Source organism: Leptosomus discolor, chromosome 27 (assembly GCF_034619465.1).
Source record: "Leptosomus discolor isolate bLepDis1 chromosome 27, bLepDis1.hap2, whole genome shotgun sequence".
Taxonomy (NCBI): Eukaryota; Metazoa; Chordata; class Aves; order Leptosomiformes; family Leptosomidae; genus Leptosomus; species Leptosomus discolor.
In genome coordinates this window covers 2,507,200-2,529,821 of record NC_141417.1, presented here as the reverse complement: position 1 = coordinate 2,529,821, position 22,622 = coordinate 2,507,200, and the positions used below count along the sequence as shown (strand labels likewise).

The 22,622-nt window shown below is 61.6% G+C and overlaps 1 protein-coding gene across 1 annotated transcript; it reads right to left on the bottom strand.

Annotated features, from left to right (window-relative positions):
* Positions 1-1,854: 1,854 nt before the first annotated feature.
* Positions 1,855-16,646, bottom strand: POU6F1 (POU class 6 homeobox 1). The gene is made up of 10 exons (XM_086478766.1): positions 16,593-16,646; positions 15,615-15,816; positions 12,745-12,866; positions 12,025-12,250; positions 11,109-11,347; positions 10,574-10,702; positions 10,155-10,373; positions 8,049-8,187; positions 4,657-4,831; positions 1,855-2,200 (listed from the first exon to the last, which is right to left on the bottom strand). Exons 1-10 carry the CDS (start codon positions 16,644-16,646, stop codon positions 1,855-1,857), a joined length of 1,851 nt encoding a protein of 616 aa, XP_086334892.1.
* Positions 16,647-22,622: the final 5,976 nt, after the last annotated feature.

The following is a 22,622-nucleotide window of genomic DNA, read 5'->3' as shown; positions in this document are numbered from 1 at the left end:
CCTTTTGGGGGACCCTCTCCTGGAGTGGCTAACTTGGGGACCCCCAAGACCCACTGCAGGGGACTCAAACCCAAACCCACAGCCACCCCCTCAGGGTGCTGACCCCCTCCCCCAGCTCTCCTGACCCCCTTCCAAGGACCCACGCTAACCCCGAGCACCCCAAGGCCTACACACGCCCCCGAGGGGGCCTCACCCTCCGGGGACCCCCAAACCCCTCAGCCCCCCTCTCAAACGACTGCACCCCAGGGGGACCCCGAGCCGTACTGACACCGCCCCCCCGCCCACGAGGAGCTGCACCCTCAGGGACCCCCCCCAGGCCCTACACCCCCCCCCCCCAAAGCCCTATACTCCCCTCCCAGGGGCTGCCCCCCGCGGGGACCCCCCAGGCCCTGCCACTCCCCCGAGCCCTAAGGGGCCGCCCCGGCCCCCTCGAAGGCCCAACCCCGTCCAGGGGCTGCCCGCGGCCGCCCCCAAAGCCCCTCTGCAGTCCCCCCCCCCCCCCCGGGCCCCGCTGCAGAGCCCCCCCGGCCCCCGGCCCCGCCGCGCCCGCTCCCGCCCCGCCGAGGCCCCGGGCCGCGGCCCCCGCAAGATGGAGGCGGCGGCGCCGCGGACCCCCCGCCCCCGCCGCCAGCGGGGAGGCGACCCCGCCCCGCCACCGCGCCCCGCCAATGGGAGCCCAGCGCCGCCGGGTGACGCGCCGCGGGCGGTAACCAATGGAGAGCTTCGTACCGGGCGCGCCGCGCGGGGATTGGGCGGGGGGCGGGGCGAGAGCGGCGCGGCGTGGGGCGCTCGGGTCCGTGCGGCGCCTCCCGGTGGGCCGCGGGTTCGAGTCCCCGTCCCGGCTCCGTGAGTGCGCTGAGTTGCGCGGGTCTCAGCCGCCCGCCGGGTGCTTTTGCTCCGTCCTCGCAGCCGCTTCCTCCCAAAAAACGGGAGTGCTGGTGTGGCAGGGTGCCAGGAGCAGCCCTCCCTCTGCGTCCCCCAGGGTTTGGGACCGGGTAGAGTGAGCAGGGCCCCCCCAGCCCCCCAACTCCGGAAAAAAAGAGGAAAGGGAAAAAAAAAAGAAAAATACTGTTTATTTCACACCACTACATCAAGTGCATCAGTCTGCCGTGTCCCCGGCGGGGCCACCCGGCGTCCCCTCCCCATCCCCCCCCAACCTCCCTCCTCCAGCCCTCAGCCCCCAACCCGCCCGGCCCCAGGCTCGGGGTGGGGGGAGGCAGGGAGGGCGTGCTGCCTCCTTTACGGGGTTCGCCCCCCCCAAAAAAACCCTCTCAGGACAGTGAGGGGCCCGATGAAGTCCCCAATCACCACCCGCGGCGATGCCCCCGTGGTGGTGGGGGGGGAGTAACACTGAGAACGCCCCCGCGCCGGTGGGCACAAGGCAGGAGACCACCGAAATCAAAGCGGGGGTGAAACTAAATCGGGGCTCACCCCTAGCGAGCCATGATGCTACCTCGGAAACACGGGAAAAACGGCCAAAAAAGTTAAAACCACTCCTTTTTCGAGGGGGAGGACGACACTTGGGGGGGGCAGGTGCGTGCAGGCAGGGGGTCCGTCACCACGCACGTTACAGGCAGGAGGAGGCAGGAGGCAGGCGTGACACCCGACGCGAACACGCTTAGGTCATGTGTGATGCGGAGGAAAAGGGGGGGGGGGGGGGAGACGGACACACGGACACACCTACGGGCGCGGTGGGGGCGGTGGAGACCCCAGCCCCCACCGCGGGGGGGAGGGGGGCTGAGGGACAAAGTCGGTGGCAAAAGTGCTGATGGCAGGAGGTCGGGGTGGGCAACGGGATTGGGAGGGGGTGGGGGGGGGGGGGGTGGTGAGGGGACACACGTCCCCGTCCCCGATTTAGGGGATCTGAAAGACGTTGAGTTTACTGGTGTTTTTGAGGGTCTGGCGGCGGTTGCAGAACCAGACGCGGACGACTTCGCGGTCGTAGTTGAGCTCCTTGGCGATCTCGGTGATCTCCTGGCCGGTGGGCAGGGCGTTCTTCTCGAAGTAGGCGTTGAGAGCCTCGATGGCCTGCGGGGTGAAGGAGGTTCGGCGCTTCCGTTTCTTGGAGGGTTCCCCCCCGACGAATTCCATCAGGTTTTGTTGCCCCTCTTGGTTCCGCAGCTCGGCTTCGCTCAACCACTTCTCCAGCACCGGTTTCAGCTTCTGGGCGCTCTTGGGGGTGATGTCCAGCTTCTCGAACCTGCGGCGGGCACCGAGAAATCCTCAGGGATGGGGCGAGGACGGGGCAGGGGGGGGACACCGGGATGGGGGGACACGCCGGGACGGGGCTGGGGGCTCTGCGGCCTTCGGCGAGCGAGACCACGGTGGGGAGGGACGCCGCGGCGAGGAGCTTCAGGGGCACACCCCCCCCCCTTTCCCCCCATTCTTTCCTCCCGTTTGCCTCCCTTTCCCTGGTTTTCCTCCTTTTCTCCAACGTTCCTCCCTTTCTCCATTTTCCTTCCTCTTCTCCAACGTTCTTCCCTTGCCCTAATTTTCCTTCTCTCCCATTTTCCTCCCTTTCTCCTTCTTTTGTCCCATTTTCCTTTTTTCTATTTTTTCTCCTTTTCTTGGATTCTCCTCCTTTTTTCCCCACTTTCCTCCTTTCCTGATTTTCCTTCTTTCCCTCAGTTTTCCTTTTCTCTTTCTTTAATTTCCCTCCCTTTCTCCCATTTTCCTCTTATTCTCTAGTTCTCCATTTTCCCTCCTTTCCTCTGATTTCCCTTCTATGACGCAATTTTCCTTTTATCCATTTTTCTTCTGTTTCTCCAACTTGCCTTTCCTCCCCTAACCTTCCTCCCTTTCTCCAACTTTCCTCCCTTTTTCCTATTTCCCTCTTTTCTCTTCTCCTTCTTTTATCACTCCCCTCCCTTTCTCTCATTCTCTTCCTTTTATCCATTTTCCTCCTTTTATCCATTTTTCCTTTTCTCCAACTTTCCTCCCTTTTCTTAATTTTCCTTTTCTCCCATTTTCCTCTCTTTCTCCCTTTTTCCTTCTTTTCTCCCATTTTCCTTCTTTTCTCCCATTCCCCCTTTTCTCTAATTTTCCTCCTTTTCTCAGATTCTCCTCCTTTTTTTCCCACTTTCCTCCTTTCCTCTGATTTTCCTTCTTTCCCTCAGTTTTCCTTTTCTCTTTAATCTCTCTCCCTTTCTCCTCATATTCCCTAGTTCTCCTCTTCTCTATTTTCCCTCCTTTCCTCTGATTTCCCTTCTATTCTCCAATTTTCCTTTCATCCATTTTTCTTCCTTTTCTCCAACTTGCCTTTCCTCCCCTTTCCTTTCTCCAACTTTCCTCCCTTTTTCCAATTTCCCTCTTTTCTCTACTTTTCCTTCTTTTATCCATTTTCCTCCCTTTCTCTCATTTTCTTCCTTTTATCCATTTTCCTCCTTTTATCCATTTTTCCTTTTCTCCAACTTCCCTTCCTTTCCCAAATTTTCCTTTCGTCTGCTTTTCCTCCCTTTCCCCAGTTCTTCTCCTTTTCTCCCATTTTCCTCCCTTTCTCCCTTTTTCCTCCCTTTCTCCCTTTTCCTTTTCTCCCATTTTCCTTCTTTTCTCCCATTTCCCCTTTTCTCTAATTCTCCTCTTTTTTCTCAGATTCTCCTTTTTTCCCCACTTTCCTCCTTTACTCTGATTTTCCTTCTTTCCCTCAGTTTTCCTTCTCTACTTCTTTAATTTCCCTCCCTTTCTCCCATTTTCCTTGTATTCTCTAGTTCTCCTCCATTTTTCCTCCATTCCTCTGATTTCCCTATTCTCCAATTTTCCTTTTATCCGTTTTTCTTCCTTTTCTCCAACTTGCCTTTCCTCCCCTAACCTTCCTCCCTTTCTCCAACTTTCCTCCCTTTTTCCTATTTCCCTCTTTTCTCTACTTTCCCTCCTTTTATCATTTCCCTCCCTTTCTCCCATTTTCCTCCGTTTCTCTCATTCTCTTCCTTTTATCCATTTTCCTCCTTTTATCCATTTTTCCTTTTCTCCAACTTTCCTCCCTTTTCTTAATTTTCCTTTTCTCCCATTTTCCTCTCTTTCTCCCTTTTTCCTTCTTTTCTCCCATTTTCCTTCTTTTCTCCCATTCCCCCTTTTCTCTAATTTTCCTCCTTTTCTCAGATTCTCCTCCTTTTTTTCCCACTTTCCTCCTTTCCTCTGATTTTCCTTCTTTCCCTCAGTTTTCCTTCTCTACTTCTTTAATTTTCCTCCCTTTCTCCCATTTTCCTTGTATTCTCTAGTTCTCTTCAATTTTTCCTCCATTCCTCTGATTTCCTTGTTCTCCAATTTTCCTTTTATCCGTTTTTCTTCCTTTTCTCCAACTTGCCTTTCCTCCCCTAACCTTCCTCCCTTTCTCCAACTTTCCTCCCTTTTTCCAATTTCCCTCTTTTCTCTACTTTTCCTCCTTTTATCCATTTTCCTCCCTTTCTCCCATTTGCCTCCCTTTCTCCCATTTTCTTCCTTTTATCCAATTCCCTCCTTTTATCCATTTCTCCTTTTCTCCAACTTCCCTCCCTTTCCCTAATTTCCCTTTCGTCTGCTTTCCCTCCCTTTCCCCAGTTCTCCTCCTTTTCTCCCCTCTTCCTCCCTTTCCCCCCAATTCTCCTCCCTTTCCCCCAGTTTCCCCCCAGTTTTCCCCCTTTCTCTCCTTCTCCTCCTCTCCCCGACTCCCCCCCGTACCTGCAGATGGCCGACTGGCTGTAGGCCGGGCCCTCGGTGGCCGTCAGGGCTTGGCCCACCTGCGTCTGCGTCAGGCCGAGGGACAAGCGGCGGATCTTGAAGTTCTTGGCGAATTCCCGGATCTCCTCCAGGTTGATCCCGTCCTCCTCCGCGCTGCTGTTGGGCGCCGGGGGCTCTGCGGTGGGGGGACGGGGGGGGGGGGCTGCTGTGAAACAGCCACGGAGCCGCCTCATCCCCCCCCTAACGAGCACCCCCTTCGTTAGGCTCCGATGCCACCTCGTGCCCCCCGTAACGAGCACCCCCTTCGTTAGGCTCCGATGCCACCTCGTCCCCCCGTAACGAGCACCCCCTTCGTTAGGCTCCGATGTCACCTCGTGCCCCCCGTAACGAGCACCCCCTTCGTTAGGCTCCGATGCCACCTCGTCCCCCCGTAACGAGCACCCCCTTCGTTAGGCTCCGATGTCACCTCATCCCCCCCCTAACGAGCACCCCCTTCATTAGGCTCGGATGTCACCTCGTCCCCCCCCGTAACGAGCACCCCCTTCGTTAGGCTCGGATGCCACCTCGTCCCCCCCGTAACGAGCACCCCCTTCGTTAGGCTCCGGTGCCACCTCGTCCCCCCCGTAACGAGCACCCCCTTCATTAGGCTCGGATGCCACCTCGTCCCCTCCCCATAACGAGCACCCCCTTCGTTAGGCTCCGATGCCACCTCGTCCCCTCCCCATAACGAGCACCCCCTTCGTTAGGCTCCGATGCCACCTCGTCCCCCCCGTAACGAGCACCCCCTTCATTAGGCTCGGATGCCACCTCGTCCCCTCCCCATAACGAGCACCCCCTTCGTTAGGCTCCGATGCCACCTCGTTCCCCCCGTAACGAGCACCCCCTTCATTAGGCTCGGATGCCACCTCGTCCCCTCCCCATAACGAGCACCCCCTTCGTTAGGCTCCGATGCCACCTCGTCCCCCCCCCCCCTAACGAGCACCCCCTTCGTTAGGCTCCGATGCCACCTCGTCCCCCCCGTAACGAGCACCCCCTTCGTTAGGCTCCGATGCCACCTCGTCCCCCCCCCGTAACGAGCACCCCCTTCGTTAGGCTCGGATGCCACCTCGTTCCCCCCGTAACGAGCACCCCCTTCGTTAGGCTCCGATGCCACCTCGTCCCCCCGTAACGAGCACCCCCTTCGTTAGGCTCCGGTGCCACCTCGTGTCCCCCCCCCCGTAACGAGCACCCCCTTCGTTAGGCTCCGATGCCACCTCGTCCCCCCGTAACGAGCACCCCCTTCGTTAGGCTCCGGTGCCACCTCGTCCCCCCTGTAACGAGCACCCCCTTCGTTAGGCTCCGATGCCACCTCGTGTCCCCCCCCCCTAACGAGCACCCCCTTCGTTAGGCTCCGATGCCACCTCGTGTCCCCCCCCTAACGAGCACCCCCTTCGTTAGGCTCCGATGCCACCTCGTCCCCCCCCCCCCTAACGAGCACCCCCTTCGTTAGGCTCCGATGCCACCTCGTCCCCGCCGTAACGAGCACCCCCTTCGTTAGGCTCCGATGCCACCTCGTCCCCGCCGTAACGAGCACCCCCTTCGTTAGGCTCCGATGCCACCTCGTCCCCCCCCCGTAAAGAGCACCCCCTTCGTTAGGCTCCGATGCCACCTCGTCCCCCCCCCGTAAAGAGCACCCCCTTCGTTAGGCTCCGATGCCACCTCGTCCCCCCTGTAACGAGCACCCCCTTCGTTAGGCTCCGATGCCACCTCGTCCCCCCCCGTAACGAGCACCCCCTTCGTTAGGCTCCGGTGCCACCTCGTCCCCCCCGTAACGAGCACCCCCTTCGTTAGGCTCCGATGCCACCTCGTTCCCCCTGTAACGAGCACCCCCTTCGTTAGGCTCGGATGCCACCTCGTCCCCCCTGTAACGAGCACCCCCTTCGTTAGGCTCCGATGCCACCTCGTCCCCCCCCGTAACGAGCACCCCCTTCGTTAGGCTCCGATGCCACCTCGTCCCCCCCGTAATGAGCACCCCCTTCGTTAGGCTCGGATGCCACCTCGTCCCCCCCGTAACGAGCACCCCCTTCGTTAGGCTCCGATGCCACCTCGTCCCCCCCCCCTAAAGACCACCCCCTTCGTTAGGCTCCGATGCCACCTCGTCCCCCCCCGTAACGAGCACCCCCTTCGTTAGGCTCCGATGCCACCTCGTCCCCCCGTAACGAGCACCCCCTTCGTTAGGCTCCGATGCCACCTCGTCCCCCCCCGTAACGAGCACCCCCTTCGTTAGGCTCGGATGTCACCTCGTTCCCCCCGTAACGAGCACCCCCTTCGTTAGGCTCCGGTGCCACCTCGTCCCCCCGTAACGAGCACCCCCTTCGTTAGGCTCCGATGCCACCTCATCCCCTCCCCATAACGAGCACCCCCTTCGTTAGGCTCCGATGCCACCTCGTCCCCCCCCCGTAACGAGCACCCCCTTCGTTAGGCTCCGATGCCACCTCGTCCCCCCCGTAACGAGCACCCCCTTCGTTAGGCTCCGGTGCCACCTCGTCCCCCCCGTAACGAGCACCCCCTTCGTTAGGCTCCGATGCCACCTCGTCCCCCCCGTAACGAGCACCCCCTTCGTTAGGCTCCGATGCCACCTCGTGTCCCCCCCCCTAACGAGCACCCCCTTCGTTAGGCTCCGGTGCCACCTCGTCCCCCCCGTAACGAGCACCCCCTTCGTTAGGCTCCGATGCCACCTCGTCCCCCCCCCGTAACGAGCACCCCCTTCGTTAGGCTCCGATGCCACCTCGTCCCCCCCATAACGAGCACCCCCTTCGTTAGGCTCCGATGCCACCTCGTCCCCCCCCCGTAACGAGCACCCCCTTCGTTAGGCTCCGATGCCACCTCGTCCCCCCCCCGTAACGAGCACCCCCTTCGTTAGGCTCCGGTGCCACCTCGTGTCCCCCCCGTAACGAGCACCCCCTTCGTTAGGCTCCGATGCCACCTCGTCCCCCCCGTAACGAGCACCCCCTTCGTTAGGCTCCGATGCCACCTCGTCCCCCCCCCGTAACGAGCACCCCCTTCGTTAGGCTCCGGTGCCACCTCGTGTCCCCCCCGTAACGAGCACCCCCTTCGTTAGGCTCCGGTGCCACCTCGTCCCCCCCGTAACGAGCACCCCCTTCGTTAGGCTCTGATGCCACCTCGTGTCCCCCCGTAACGAGCACCCCCTTCGTTAGGCTCGCCCGTGGCCGGGTGCCAGCGGCCCTCCCTGAGCACCCTCTCCCCATCCCGGGGGATCCCCGATTCTGGCACCCCCCCAGGATCCCCCCCAGCATCCTCTCCCCACCCCAGGGGATCCCAGCCCCCCGTATCCCTCTTCCTAGGGGCTCCCACTCGCCGGCATCCCCCCAGTAGCCCCCGCGGTGACTCACTGGAGACCAGCTGGCTGACGGTGGGGGTCTCCGAGCAGGTGATGGGGACGGGCGCGGAGGAAGCCTTCGCCGCCGGGGCAGGGTTTGCCACCACCACGGCCGGCTGGGAGAGAGCCGGCGCCGGCTGGATGGGCTGGACCTGGGGCAGAGGGGAGGGTCAGCACCCCCAGAGCGGGGGGTCCCCCTCCTCCAGCGCCACGGCCGGGCTGCTCCCTGCCCACCGGCTCCATCCGTGCGGTGGCAAGAGAGAGGCCACCACGTCGCTTCTGCTGGCGGTGGAGGCGGGACAGGCTGGGACAGAGAGGTGACACTGGAAACCACCCAGTTCCACGCTGGGAATAGGGCTGTGACAATTCTGTACGGGGTTTGGGGTGTCCCACCACGTAGGTTTGGGGGCGACCAGCACCTCTGCTCACACCAAGGTGAGACTTGGTCACGTCCCAACCCAGCTGGGAGGTTCAGTGGGCCCAGAGGGTGGGATGCCCCACGGGGCAGGACGGGACACGTCCCAAAGATGCTCACGTGCTTCCAAAGCCACGTGGCCAGGTCCCAAAGCCACGTGGCCAGGTCCCAGAGATGCTCATATCCTCCCAAAGCAACGTGGCTGGGTCCCAAAGGTGCTCACGGGCACCCAAAGCCACATGGCCGGGTCCCAGAGACACTCATGGGCTCCAAAAGCCACGTGGTTGGGTCCCAAAGCCACACGGCCAGGTCCCAAAGATGCTCAGGTCCTCCCAAAGCCACGTGGCCGGGTCCCAGAGCAATGTGGTCACATCCCAAAGATGCTCACGGGCGCCCAAAGCCACGTGGCCAGGTCCCAAAGATGCTCAGGTGCTCCAAAAGCAATGGGGTTGGGTCCCAAAGCAACGCAGCCATGTCCCAAAGATGCTCACGTGCTTCCAGAGCAACGTGGCCGGGTCCCAAAGCCACGTGGCCAGGTCCCAGAGGTGCTCATGTCCTCCCAAAGCCACGTGGCTGGGTCCCAAAGCCACACGGCCCTATCCCAAAGGTGCTCACGTGCTCCCAAAGCCACGTGGCCGGGTCCCAAAGCAATGTGGTCGCATCCTGAAGATGCTCATGGGCTCCCAAAGCCATGTGGCCGGGTCCCAAAGCCACAGGGCCAGGTCCCAAAGATGCCCACGGGCTCCAAAAGCCACGTGGCCAGGTCCCAAAGCAATGCAGCCATGTCCCAAAGATGCTCACGGGCTCCCAAAGCAATGTGGCTGGGTCCCAAAGCAACATGGTCGCATCCCAAAGATGCTCACGGGCTCCCAAAGGCACGTGGCTGGGTCCCAAAGATGCTCAGGTCCTCCCAAAGCAATGTGGCTGGGTCCCAAGGCAACATGGCCAGGTCCCAAAGATGCTCATGGGCTCCCAAAGGCACGTGGCCGGGTCCCAGAACCATGTGACCACGTCCCAGAGATGCTCATGGGCTCCCAAAGTCACGTGGCCGGGTCCCAAAGCAATGTGGTCGCATCCCAAAGATGCTCACGGGCTCCCAAAGCAGCGTGGCCGGGTCCCAAAGCCACGTGGCCAGGTCCCAAAGATGCTCACGGGCTCCCAAAGCAGCGTGGCCGGGTCCCAAAGCCACACGGCCAGGTCCTGAAGATGCTCAGCTCCTCCCAAAGCCACGTGGTCGCATCCCAAAGATGCTCACGGGCTCCCAAAGCCACGTGGCCGGGTCCCAAAGATGCTCACATGCTCCCAAAGCCATGTGGCCGGGTCCCAAAGCCACGTGGCCAGGTCCCAAAGATGCTCACGGGCTCCCAAAGCAGCGTGGCCAGGTCCCAAAGCCACATGGCCAGGTCTCAAAGACGCTCATGGGCTCCCAAAGCAGCATGGCCAGGTCCCAAAGCCACGTGGCCGGGTCCCAAAGATGCTCACGGGCTCCCAAAGCCATGTGGCCGGGTCCCAAAGATGCTCACGGGCTCCCAAAGCAGCGTGGCCGGGTCCCAAAGCCACACGGCCAGGTCCTGAAGATGCTCAGCTCCTCCCAAAGCCACATGGTCGCATCCCAAAGATGCTCACGGGCTCCCAAAGCCACGCGGCCGGGGACGCTGCCAGCCCTTGGGCCACGCAGCCGTCGGCCCCGTGCCCCTCGCTCACCTCGCTCTTGGTGGGGGGCTCGGGGGTGCCGGTTTTCTTGATGGTGGCCGCCTGGATGGTGCTGCCGGCCAGCGTGGCGATGACCTGGCCCTGGGCATTGAGCAGCAGCTGGGGCGTCACCGTCTGGACCTGGAGGTTCTGGGCCGGCAGAGCGGCCGGGGCAGGGCTGGCTGCCGCCACCCCGGGGGGGTTCACCACCCACGGCAGGGTCCCGATCACCTGGGCGAGGGGAGGAGAGCCGGGGCTGGGGGGGTTGCACCCAGCGAACGCCCTTCCCCAGGGTTGGGGGGGGGGGGGGAACCCACGCACACACCGGCCGCCTCCGTCTCCTCCTTCCCCGGGGAGAAACGGCCCCGGGGTTGGGGGCAGCCGGCGGCGGTGGGTTTGCAAGGGCAGGTGCCCCCGCCCCGCAGCGGTACCTGGCCCTGGGCGTTGGTCAGGATCTGGCCCGTGATGCCCTGAACGCTGGAGATGGTGTTGGCGATCACGGGGGCGGCTGCCAAGGAGCCGAGGAGCTGGGTTTGGCCCCCGAGAGAAGCCGCGCTGATCTGCGGAGAACCGAAAGCCGGGGGTCAGAGCCGGGGGGGGTGGTACCGCAGGCCACCGCGTCCCCCTCCCCCGTGCACGGCCGGCCACCCCCGTTCCCCGTGGCAGGGCGAGTCCTGCCTCGCCGCCGGGGTGGGAGGCAGTCCCTTGACGTCCTTAAATCCGTCCTTTAGATCGTGCCTAAAGCCGAGCTGCCCGCTCGGTGGCTCGTCGTTCGGCGGGGATGGGGAAACTGAGGCTGGGATCTTGCACGACCCGCCGGGAGAGACGACGGCTGAACCAGAGTGCTTCGCCCCGGCGGGAAGCACGACTTCTCCTGGCTCTCCACGGCCACGGAAGGCAAGCGGACAAAGGGATGCGAGTGCCGAACTCGCCCCGCTCCACGCCGCGGGCTGCCGGGCTCCTTACTATGCCAGGGTTAAAGGCAAATCCGGCGGGTTGGACGGTGATCTGCGCCTGCGTCTCTAACGGCTTGGCCACGGGCGGCGTGGGCGCTGCGGCGGCGGGCTGTGGCAGGATGGGGGGCTGGCCGGGCGCGGCGGGGAAGACGCCGGGGGGCTGGAGGGGCGGCCGGGGCTGGACCGCGGCCTGCAGCGGCTGGGTAGGCTGCACCGGCGCTTGGATGGCTGTGTTCAGGACGGCGGCGGCTGCGGGGCAAAGAGACGGAGAGAGCGTGAGTCGGGGGGGAAGACGGACGTTGGGGTGACCCTGAGCTCGGTGGGGGTGTCGTGTGTGTCCCCCCCCCGCTGCCCACTGGCCCTTCCCAAAGGGAACCGAATCACCAGGCGATTCGTCTCCGTGTTACGGCAGCGAAAGGTCCCCCCAGCTCCCGTGTAACCGGCAGAGCCGAGCCCCTCCGCTCCCGCAGGAGCCATCCTGCCCGGCTGCGGCGCTGGGTCTAACCCAAACCAGGCGGCGAGGGGCACCTCCGGGGTCCCGCCATCTCCCCCGTCTACAAGGGGCTCCTTCCCTCGCAGGAGCTGGAGAGGAGACGATCCCCTCCCACAGGGAAGGGCACAAACCCTGCCCCGGCCATCGCCGGAGCGGCACCGACCCCCTGCTCTCCTGCCCTCACCCAGAGCCCCAGATCTAACCTGCACCTCGCACCCCGTCCCCGCGCGCTGCCTTCCTCCCTGTCGCCATCCTCATCCTGCCCTCCCCTTCTCCCCACGCTCCCCGGCACCTTCGGTACTCGGGGAGCCGCCAACAAGTCCCCAAAATCCAAAGGCCGTTTCAGACCCCTCCTGGAGAGGACGGCCTGGATTCGGCCCGAGCTGGGGGAGGACGAACGAAGGAGGCTGCGAAGCAGAAGGGCGCGGGTTACCTTGCAAATTGGCTATAGGCGGTTTGAAAATTCCCCCTGTAGGAGAAGCAGCCGTCAATCCGGGGAGGGCAGCGACCGTTGCTGTAGGAAATGTCCACACAGCCAGCCCCTGCTGACCTGCCACTTGACCTGCAATACTGATGGGGATAAGAAGAGGTTGAGTAACTGTCCCTGCTGGAACCATTACTCCTGTCACAACTGTTGCTAAGTTTTCCTGAGTCAAGACCTGCAAAAGTAAACAAGATTTAAAAAAGAACAAAAATCAACGCCACTGCAGACAGCATCAGCGGAGCATAAGTCTTTTGCAAAGGGGCGCGTCGACCCGGCGGCCCCGGGGTCCCTCCCATCTCAGCAGCTGGGTTCCCAGCTCCGCGGAGCCCCCTCTCTGTGGGGAGACGAGGCAGGGGGTGGGGTGGAGCCCCCCCCCCCCCCCCCCCCGCGCCGCCCTCGCCAACCACCCGACGCGTCTCTGGCAGCACCTCGGCGGCGCAAGGCCCTGGGCGAGGGTGCCAAGCAGAGGGGAACCGCCTTGGTTCGGGGCGTAGGTCTTACCCCCCGCGCCACGAGCGGTCGCCTCTGCCCTCGGGGTTTGCCTACAGCCAGCGGACGCCTTCCCCGGGGGTCCCCACCTGGTCCCCCCACCCCTCCCTGCCCCCCCCCCCCCCCTCCAGCCCTCTCGCCCCCCTCTCCCGTCCCGCTCCGCGGCTGCGGGGTAGTTACCTGCGGGGTGGCTTGCATGGCCAGCGGGGCCAACGTCGGCGGCTGCTGGCTCGTGGAGTGGCTGAAGGTGCCGAGGGAGGGGACGGTGCTGGGGGACACTCCGGCCACCGGTTTGGCTTTGCCTGGGGAAGGGCAGAGGAGACGGGTTGGAGAGAGACGCTGCCGGTGGAGTGGCGGGATGGGGGGGGGGAGAGGGGGGGGGGGAAGGGCGGGCGGGGGGCACCCAAATTACACGCGCCCGGGGAACGAACACCCTCCCACGGGTGTCCCGGGTGTCGCGTCAAGAGCGGGGATGTGGCACTGCCCGTCAGAGCCCTCCCGGGGGACCTGCACCGAGGCAGTTTTGCCAAATTGCAATTACGGGTAATTTTTGGTTTTAATTAAGGTGCTGGATCTCACGCTGCTGATAAACGCACGCGCTGCAGCAGCGCTGATCTATTATAATAATCCCGATCTATTATAATAATCCCGATCTATTATAATAATCCTGATATGTTATAATAATCCTGAGATAATAATCCTGCTCTATTATAATAATCCAGATACGTTATAATAATCCTGATCTATTATAATAATCCCGATAAATTATAATAATCCTGATATAATAATCCTGATCTATTATAATAATCCCGATACGTTATAATAATCCTGATATAATAATCCTGATCTGTTATAATAATCCTGATACGTTATAATAATCCTGATACATTATAATAATCCTGATATAATAATCCTGATCTATTATAATAGTCCAGATACGTTATAATAATCCTGATATAATAATCCTGATATGTTATAATAATCCAAATACGTTATAATAATCCTGATATAATAATCCTGATCTATTATAATAATCCTGGCCAAGTCTTCCCGGGTAGGGCAAAGACCCAATTCTTACCCAGGTGTCCCTGCCTGGGGTGGAGGAAGAGGAGCGCAGCCCGTCGACCGTCTCTCCCAGCTCTTCAGTCCCTTTCTCCCAAGTTTTACCCCTTACTCCCCCCCCCTTTTTATCCTCCAGTTCTTTGTTTCCCCTCCCACGGGTTACGTGTAACGTGATTTAGGCGGGGAGTTGCACAGTCACACGTGTGTGGCACGATCCCTGTCATTCTCATTAACATAAGCAGGGGTGTTAACCGTAATATTAATTTTCTAGATAATTAAGCAAAGGTTGCACTCCGGGCGTCGTGGCCTTCAGAGTTTTGTGCTGGAGCTGTTTTCCTGCACTCTTTAGCCAAAACAGAGCCGTCCTGCCGCCCCAAGGCTCCCTCTCCCAGCTGTTATCTCCCCTCGCAAGGTCTGTAGGAGGGAGGAGCAGATACCGGCATCTTCTTCACCCTGTGCCAGGCGAGCAAGTTGCTCCGCTCTCGTCCTTGCTCTCGCCGGGCCGAGATAAACACGGCGCTTGGCTTTCCTCAAGCCCCCGCACCCGGGGAGCCGCAGCCCCACGGAGCCGGCACGACACCCAGCGTGGGGCACCCCGGGGAGCAGCGCTCCGGGTCTCAAAGCAACGGGGTGCCGAGGAATTTGGGGGCTTTCTTACGGGATGGGGCGGCAAAGGAGCGAGAAGGGAGAGGTTTGGGCGGTTTGGAGGGGAAGAAATGTGGGAAACCGGGGGGGGGGGATCAAGGGGGTAGGAAGGAGCGGCGGCGTGGATGCGCTTGGCTGGGCTGTGCGTGCCCCTCTCGGGCTGTCGGATCCCACGGGAGATATTTTCCTCCGCCAGCTGCCCGCTCCAAAATTAGCAGCGAGGAAAGCGGCATCGGCCGCCGAACCGCCTGCCCGGGAAGGGGGAGCTGGAAAGGGAAGGGCCCGAGATGGCCTGGCCAGCACCCGGCAGAGCGGGGGGTCTCCCCTGGGCTCAGCTTCGTTCGGTGCCTTTCAACCCTCTGCCCAAATCCTCAGAATTATTTTCAGATTTCTTAGTTGTCAGGAATATCTGAGCCAGAGGAAATCTTCCTCCCAATCCATATTTATCACTTGCAAAAGACCCACTTGTTTTTGAACAACCTCTCGTATCCATTCTGCTCAACTGCTAATAATGGCAACCCTCGAGTAGTGAATCCACTTCACGCTCTTCTATTTTTGTTAAAACACCCTTTTCCTGCCTTTTCCTCTGGCAGAATAAAAGTTTTACCAAATAAATATTTCTCTCAGCTAAGAGCGAGGCATTTCTCGGGTTTGGTTCCTCGCCCAGAAGTACCTAAAAGGCTGCAAAATTTAAAAAAGCCTTTTTTTTTCCCCCCCTGATTTCCTACCAAAGCCAAGCACAGGACTGTGCTACGGGGCAGCGACGGGTTTTGTGCAGCCTGCCGTTGCTTTTCCCTCCCTCCAGGACCAGAGCAGCCCCCGGCGCAGAGGGACGCTCGCCTCCTCCTCCTCCCAACCGGCCTCAAACAAGCCACAGTCCTGCCCGTGGGGGGTTTTTTTTGGCAAAACCAGGGGGATCTGGGTGTGCTCTGAATACAGCACGGAGGTGACGAGCAGAGAGAAGGGACGACCCGCAGCGAGCTCGGCACCCTGCCGCGGCCTGGGGCGAGGGGGAGAGGAACCCAAGCCCCTGCTCTCCGGGGCTGCAGGAGAACCGAGCTCCCCGGCAAAACGTCTCCTCCACGGACACCCTCTTCTATTTTAAGCTCATCTTCGAGGGCTGCCCTCGATGCTCTTCCCCATCAGCTCCCAGAGGTGGAACTGGTTTTGCTACCTCCTCACCCAGCTGGGCACGGGGATGCTCCGGAGCAAGGCGGGAGCCTGCCTGCCCCGACGGGAGCAGCTCGTCCTCCCGGCTCCGACCCAGCGGGCCAGAGCCCACCGTCACCGGTAGCGCCAGGGGCAGCCCAGGGAAGGAGCCCCGGGGAAGGACGGCTTCTTACCGGCCGTCTCGCCGCCGCAGGAGCTCTGGGTGCCGGGCGGGACGTCCTCTCTGCCCGGGTGGCCGGTCTCTCCCGGGGAGCCCCGCGCTACCTCCCCTGGAGGCATCTCCAAGGCTTTCCGGTCCTCCTCCTCGCTTGGGAGCGGGGTGTCCACGCCGACCTCCAGCACTCGGATCGTTTCATGGCTGGACATGACAATAACCTGCAAAGGCGCCCCAAAACGTCCCTCAGCTCCGGGTGCCCGGCGGTGTCCCCCAGGCCGCGCACCCCAGGGCAGAGAGAAGCAGCTCCTCCGGCCCCACAGGACACGTCTTCGGGGGAGCCTTCAAACAAACCAAGCAGAGCCCACCCCGTCCCCTCGAGGAGGGATGATGGGGGGATCGTGGGGGCCACCCCCCACCTCGCTGCTTTAGTTAATCAGCAGCTTCTGGGCTCTGACAACCCCAGCTCCGGGCGCCTCAGCAGGTGACGTCTTCGGCAGTAAAACGTGGCTGCCGGCGCCCGGCACAGCCGGCAGCACCGCAACTGCAGCACCAGCGGGATCGCCGACCTACAGCCCCACGGGTCCGACCCAGGGTCGGGGGAGCCCTCTGAATCAGGCTACGATTTCCCCCGTACCGGGGAGACACGGCGAGGGACGAGCAGAGCTACCTGCTCCTCCTCCAGCCCTCCCGTGCCCGCAGGCAGCCGACCCCCCGAGGAAAGACCTCGTGCAGGCAGCGAGGCTGCAGGACGAGCACCTCCCGCCCCCTCTTCGCTCTTAAAAGCCCCAGATGGGGCAGCCAAGCCCCAAAAGATGGGGCCGAACACCTGCACGCCCAAGCGTGGGGGCAAACGGGGCGGGAGCGAGCACGGGGCGGGAGCGAGATGGGAGCCAGGACACGCAGTGGGGCTCCCAACGCGCCTCCCCACCCCGCGGCCCTCCCAGTCGCGGGGTGTGAAGGGGTGCAGCGGGGATGGAGCCGGCGATGCCCCTACCTGCTCGTTGACCGTCAGCGAGGCCTCCTGGGGCTGCACGGCTTCGGTGTCCATGGCGTCCCGGCGAAGGTGGGAGAGGGCTCAGACCTTCCTCATGCTGTAAGGGGGGGGGGACACACACACAGGGGGTCTGTCACCGACCCAGCCAGTGGCTCGGGGGGGGTCACGCGCTGGCTCGACCCACCGCCTCCCCGCTCCTCTCTGGCTCTGCCACCCCCCTCTCCCCCTCTGCGCTGCGATTCGGGGCTGAGCCCTCCTGCCCCGCGCCGTGGGGACACACGCTCGTCCCCGGGGGGAGGCTTTGGTGTCTCGGGTGCCTCCCATCACCTCCCGCCCTCCTGGCAGAGGTCACGGACGCGGGGCCGCGTAATTTACTGGGTGAGCATCAAACGTACAAGCAGCAGAGCACGGGAAAGGTTATTCCAAGGGCCAAGCCTTTCCCCCTCTGCTCTCCCTTTGGGAGAGGAGGATGCAATTCCTGCTGCCCCCTTTGAAAACCCTACACAACCCGGCACGAACCACACGTGCCTCCTCCTCGAAGCCCAGAGCGGGTCCCCAAAGCCTCCGCGCGACACTCCGCAGCCCTCCCAAGCCCCTGACGCTGGCTGCGAGACGGAGAGTCAGTCTGTTGTTTCCTGAGGGGACCCCAATTGACGGGGACACTTCATTAAGCTGCTGAAACGAGTCGTTCATGGAGGGAAGGGGCTCGGCCCACCTGTTGGAAGGCAACTCTTCCTCTTCCAACGCCCTTCGTTAGCTCATTTGGTCACGTATTGTCCCCTCGCTGCCTTGCAGAAGCGTAATTGCCTTTATGAATTTTTTATTAGGAACGTCTCGGGGATGCGCTGAACCAGCCAGCCTGGATGACATTCAAAATGACTCGATGCATGGGCGAAGGTGTCCTGGTTTGCGGAACAAACTCGGGAGCCTGGGGGACGCGTTGACGCCGGCAGGTGCGGCCAGACCCCAGCTCCCCCTGGCCCCAAGCGCTGGGCAGCGTCCGCTCACCCCCAGTGCCGACCACCTCCGGGCTGGGCCTGATCCTGTCTCTGCCCCACGAGGGCCGCTGGGAGACGGAGCGGCCAGCGCAGCCCTCGGCGGGCTCTGCAAAGCCCCGGGCTCACGACTCGCCCGAAAGGGAGTTTCAGCCGGGGAATCGGCGGGGCGGGGGCATCCCTGCTCTGCTCCACCACGATACATCAGCCCAGGAGGCACCTCCAGGACCCAGGGAACGTCCCCCAGCGCCCTTTTACAAGCCCTTTAGGGTTTCTCTGCCTCTCAGACGCCACCAGGCTCCTGCTGAGGCCACCGAGCGCACCCTGAGCCGGAGCTGGCACTCGATGTGATTAGTAAGCATCGTTGTTTGGATCCTGCCGATCCAAAGGGGCCTCGGTGGAATTAAGAGCCAAATTCTTATCTGAAACTCAACAGGGGCCGAGCATCTAATTCCCCACGGCTGGCTTGGGTACGCACCGCTCCTTATTTATTGTCTGCAGTGAAGGGACGCTTGGGGTCCCAGCAGAGACGGGGCTATTTCCTTCGTCAGCCGCTCGCCCCAGCTCTCTCCTTTCCTTGGCCCCGCCAGGCTCGACCCAAAACCTCACGCAGGGCCCAGAACCAGCCCCGCTGCCCGGTTCAGCGAGGACTTTTAGAGCAGCCGGTGACAGATCTCCAGTAGCTGCTGTGAATTCTTAAGCCCGGCCTTAGCTCCAGAGCAGACAAACACCTTGGGATGCCGGTGCACAGTTTAATTAACAATTTATTCTAGTGCAACAGAGAACAGAGCAAGGGACGAGCGAGCGGCTCACGCAGGCAGCTGGCATTATTAAAAGTTAATGAGCTCTCCAGCAGCCAGAACCCGGCAAACGGCGAGGAAGCCGGAGCCAGGGCTAGCTGCGCTGCCTGCCAGGGCCGGGCAAACGGGCAAAACGAAGGTGCAAAGTGCCCCAGTGCAAGAAGAGCGAGCGAGGGAAGGAGAACGCTCCAGAGGAGATTTCTGAACTTCTCTGGAGAGCAGCTGCTGTTGGGGGCATGGTGGGGGCGGCTCTGACACTATGTCCTGCTCAATTCACCCCACGGGGCACGACCCACTCGCGCCAGGTCGCTGCTCTGCGTGGCTTTACTCTCCCTCGGCGTCGCCAGACGGATCGTGGCACAGACAGAGGGGCCCTTGGGGCTTTGCTATCGAGGAGCAACCCCCCCCCCAGTGTCTTGGGGCAGCTTCTTCCTACGTCTGGGAGAGGCGGGAAAGCGTCTCGCTCGCGTCCCACCAGCTCCCTGCCCCAGGGATCCCGCCCCAGCTCCCCCTACGCCCGTCACATACGAGTGGGGCTTCGTTGGAGCGGGTACTTGACCCCAACCTGGGACCCCAAACCGGGAGGCAAGGGCACAACGACCAAATTGGAAAGGAAGGGGCGGCCGAGGGGCCGTTGGGGCTGCGGGGAGACCCTTTCCTGCGCAGCCGGGGCACCTCCAAAACCCAAACCCACCCATGGAGCCACCGCAGAGCCCGGAGCGGACGGGGAGCCCCCGGCTGCTGCGTGGGGAGGACGGAGTCAAAATCCCCCGGGATGGTACTCACTCACTGTTTGCTCTGGAGACGGGGCCGGCTGCGGCGTCCTGCTCGGCGGGGCGGGCTGCCGGGCCGCGGCGCTCCGGGTTTCGGCTGCGGGGAGAGAAAAACCAGAGCTGTCTCCGTGCCGAGCTCTGCCGGCTTCCGCGCGCCTCGAAAGCGATGAGGAGCGACAGGGTCCGGCTCGCCAGGCCCTCGGCGAGAGCGGGCAAGCCCAGAGCATCCCCATCCTCACGACTTCACTCTCCTTTATCGCTCCTCGGCGCTGCCGAAGGGGCCGAGGAGCTTCGGGCACTCCAACCGAAGCAGCGAGCGGCCGCCCAAAAAGTTCGCGCGCGCGTTGGCTTTTCTCAAAGGCTCGGGGTTGGGTGGCCCAAGGGGCACCAAACGCTCGCCCTTACCCATCCCCACACCCCCCCCCCCCCCGCAGCCCACATTAAACAGCCCCTCTCCCAACCACCGCTTCATTGCAGCACGACCGGAGCGACGCAAGGCCCAGGAGGGCACCACAGCCCCGCTCCGGCCGCCGCGTTCGCCCCCGCGCGAGCCGCAGGTCTGTCGAGGCCTGCCCCGTGGGGGGAAGACTCAAACAACCCGGAGAGAAAAGCGGAGAGAGATTTTTCTCGGCGCCGCGCAAAGAGACCAATTAGCGCGTCGAGGCGATGAAACGGAGATTTCATCGCGTCGGGCTCGGCGCAGGTTGGCGGCGCGCTTCGGAGGCCGGAGTGGGCTGCCGCTCCCGCAGCAGCCGTTCGGCAGGTCGGCAGTACCCTGTCACTTCGTTTCTTCACACTTTTTTTTTTTGGTGGGTCTCTCTCTCTCTCTCTCTCTTCTTTTTTTTTTTTTTTTTTTTTTTTTTTTTTGCAATTAATGGGACAAATAATTCGTCCAGATGGTGGTGTTAAGTGCACGCGGCAAGAAGACAGCCATTTCGCAACAGATGGCGGCAAGGAAATGAAATGCACAAAATAATAATAATAATAATATTTAAAATTAAAAAAAAAAAAAAAAAAAAAAAGAGGGAGGAAAGGGAAAAAAAAAAAAAAAAAAAAGGCCGGATCATTTAAGACGCTCTGAGCCTCACTGTGAATATAATTGCCGCGTTAATTACAAGTGTGGATGAGTCAGAGGTGCAGCCACTTGGATCCCAAGTGGGTGGAAATCTAAGTTTGAACAAACTTGCCACAGGTGAGAAACCCGAAGAGGTTAATTAAACCCAAGACATTTCGGACACGCCGCAGCTCGCTAATTACTCGCTGTCGTTAGCCCCGATTAATTCCTTCGGGTGGACACTCTGTGCCCAGGCTGAGGAGCCTCCGAACGCACCCTACGCAGCCACCAGCTCCAGGCAGAGGAGCCCTAAAATCCGGCGCTAAGCCACGGGTCCCCCTGCCCCGAGCGGGGGTTTGCACACCCGCCCCCCACCGGGGCACGCGCGGGGGTACGGACGCCCCGAAACACCCGGTGCCAAGGGGGGACAGGTCCGGGCCGTGGCTCCCTGGCAGCGAGGCGGTGCGGTAACGGTAACGGCGCAGCCCCAGCAGCCCTCACCAGCTCCCCTGACCTTTTTTTCCCTACGTTGGAGCGGAAGGATCCAGGCTGGAAACGGGGCCACCAGCGGGAATTATTTTTCGAAGCGTATTTCCAGGGGTCGCAGCGGTGGAGCCCTCCACCCAAGCGCACCCGAGCAGTTTGCAAGGGTTTTTTTTTTTTTTCCCTCACACATCAGCTTCCCTCTTAAAGCGCCTTTTTACCGCCCTAAACTGGATCGCTTTCAAGACTTTACCGATGGGGAAACTGAGGCAGGGGACGAGACGCGACGCGCTGCCGCCAGAGGACGTCAAAACCACCCGTCTCCGACGCAGACGGGCGTCCCGGGGCCAGCACCCTTCGCCCCAGCTCGCCCCCTGCGAGCCCAGAGGGAAACCCAACCCCAGGCATTCTCTTCTGGTGGGAGAGGAGCCGCAAGGCCAGCCCCAACCTCCCACCCGAAACCAGCAAAATGGTGTAAATCCGGTTTCTGCCCCATTTCCACCCCGTTCTCTTGGTCCTGCACCGACCCCCCCGGCGCGGTACCGCGGCAGGGCTTCGGGTCCGGGCTCAGGAGCGCAGCGAGCCGAGGCAGAGCCTTGCTGAGCGGGGGTTTTACAGCCCGCTGTGAAATTCCTGAAGATCAGGGCTCAAGGGAAAGCTGGCGGCATCCGTACCAGCAGGACGCTGAAACCTTTTTTTATTTTTATGAGAAAGGTTTTTTTTTTTCCACTGGGAGGCTTTTGGAGGAGCCATGGCAGCTCCCCAGCGTGCCTCATCCGCCGTCTTGAGCCAACTTCATGTCTGGAAAACCCCGTGCCAGGGCTGGGGCAGCTGAATCCCAAAGGAGAATCCGGGAAAACTCATCGACCGGCCCAACTCCTCTTCCAGCACCGGCAAAAGGGCACGGCCGGGATTGCTCAGGGATGACCAGAGTTTCATCCAGCAAACCCAGGGGCTTCCTTCAGCCTGGACGCGTGGCCACGAGGAGCCTGCCGGGGCAGGAGCCGGCTTGGGAATTTACATCGGTGGAGAAAATGGAGCTGCTGACACGTAGCGGGCGCTTCCCAGCCTGGAATATCGCGCTGGAGAGATGCAAAGGGCCCGGGAGCAGGAGAGGGAGAGGCTGGTTGGCATCGATTTGGCCCCAGCCTGCGCAAAGCCGCCAGGGATGAGCCCCGGTGCAAGAGCAGCTCGCTCCGGCACCCCGATCCCCAACAGAAATCCGGCTGATCCTTTAATCGCTTCATCAGAGCATCTGCCGCCCGGGCAAGGGCGAGGAAATACCCGGCGGAAGGTCCCGAAACCGGCTTGGGAAAATAAAAAAGGGGAAAACCCCAAACCAGTTGACCAGGCTTTCCTGCCAGTTTGGCAGTTTCACTCCGTTATTTGCAAAATCCTCTTTGCACCGCGGAAGGGGAGCGTTTCTCTCCCGGCCACGGCGTGTTTTTTCACGGCTGCGCGGCCTCGGCTGAGTCTCTCCGTCTGGGCTTTGCTTCCCACCTTCACGGGGGGGGTTTTGGGGGGCGAAAAGCCCGATCCCGAAGAAAGCCTCCTGCCTGCGTGGCCGTGCCGAGGGCGATGGGGTTCCCCTCTCCGCCGCCTGCCTGCAGGGCAAACCCCGGCCGGCTCGTCCCGCCAGCTGCCGGATCAGCTCACGGTGACTTCCCAGGAATCTGCTCCTTTCTCCGGAGAGACGGGAAAGTATTTTTATTCCCGCTCCACACAGACGGAGGAGACAGACAACAACGGGATTAAGTTCACCTCCCAAGGTCATGCCTGAGGAGCGTGGCAAAACCAGGAGCAGATTTCGGATCTCCCAAGCGGGGGCACTCGGACCCCCCCCCCCCCCCCCGTCTGTCTCCCCCAAAATAGCACCCGGAGCATCAATCACTCTCTGTCACCCAACGCCGGCGGGTCTGGAAGCA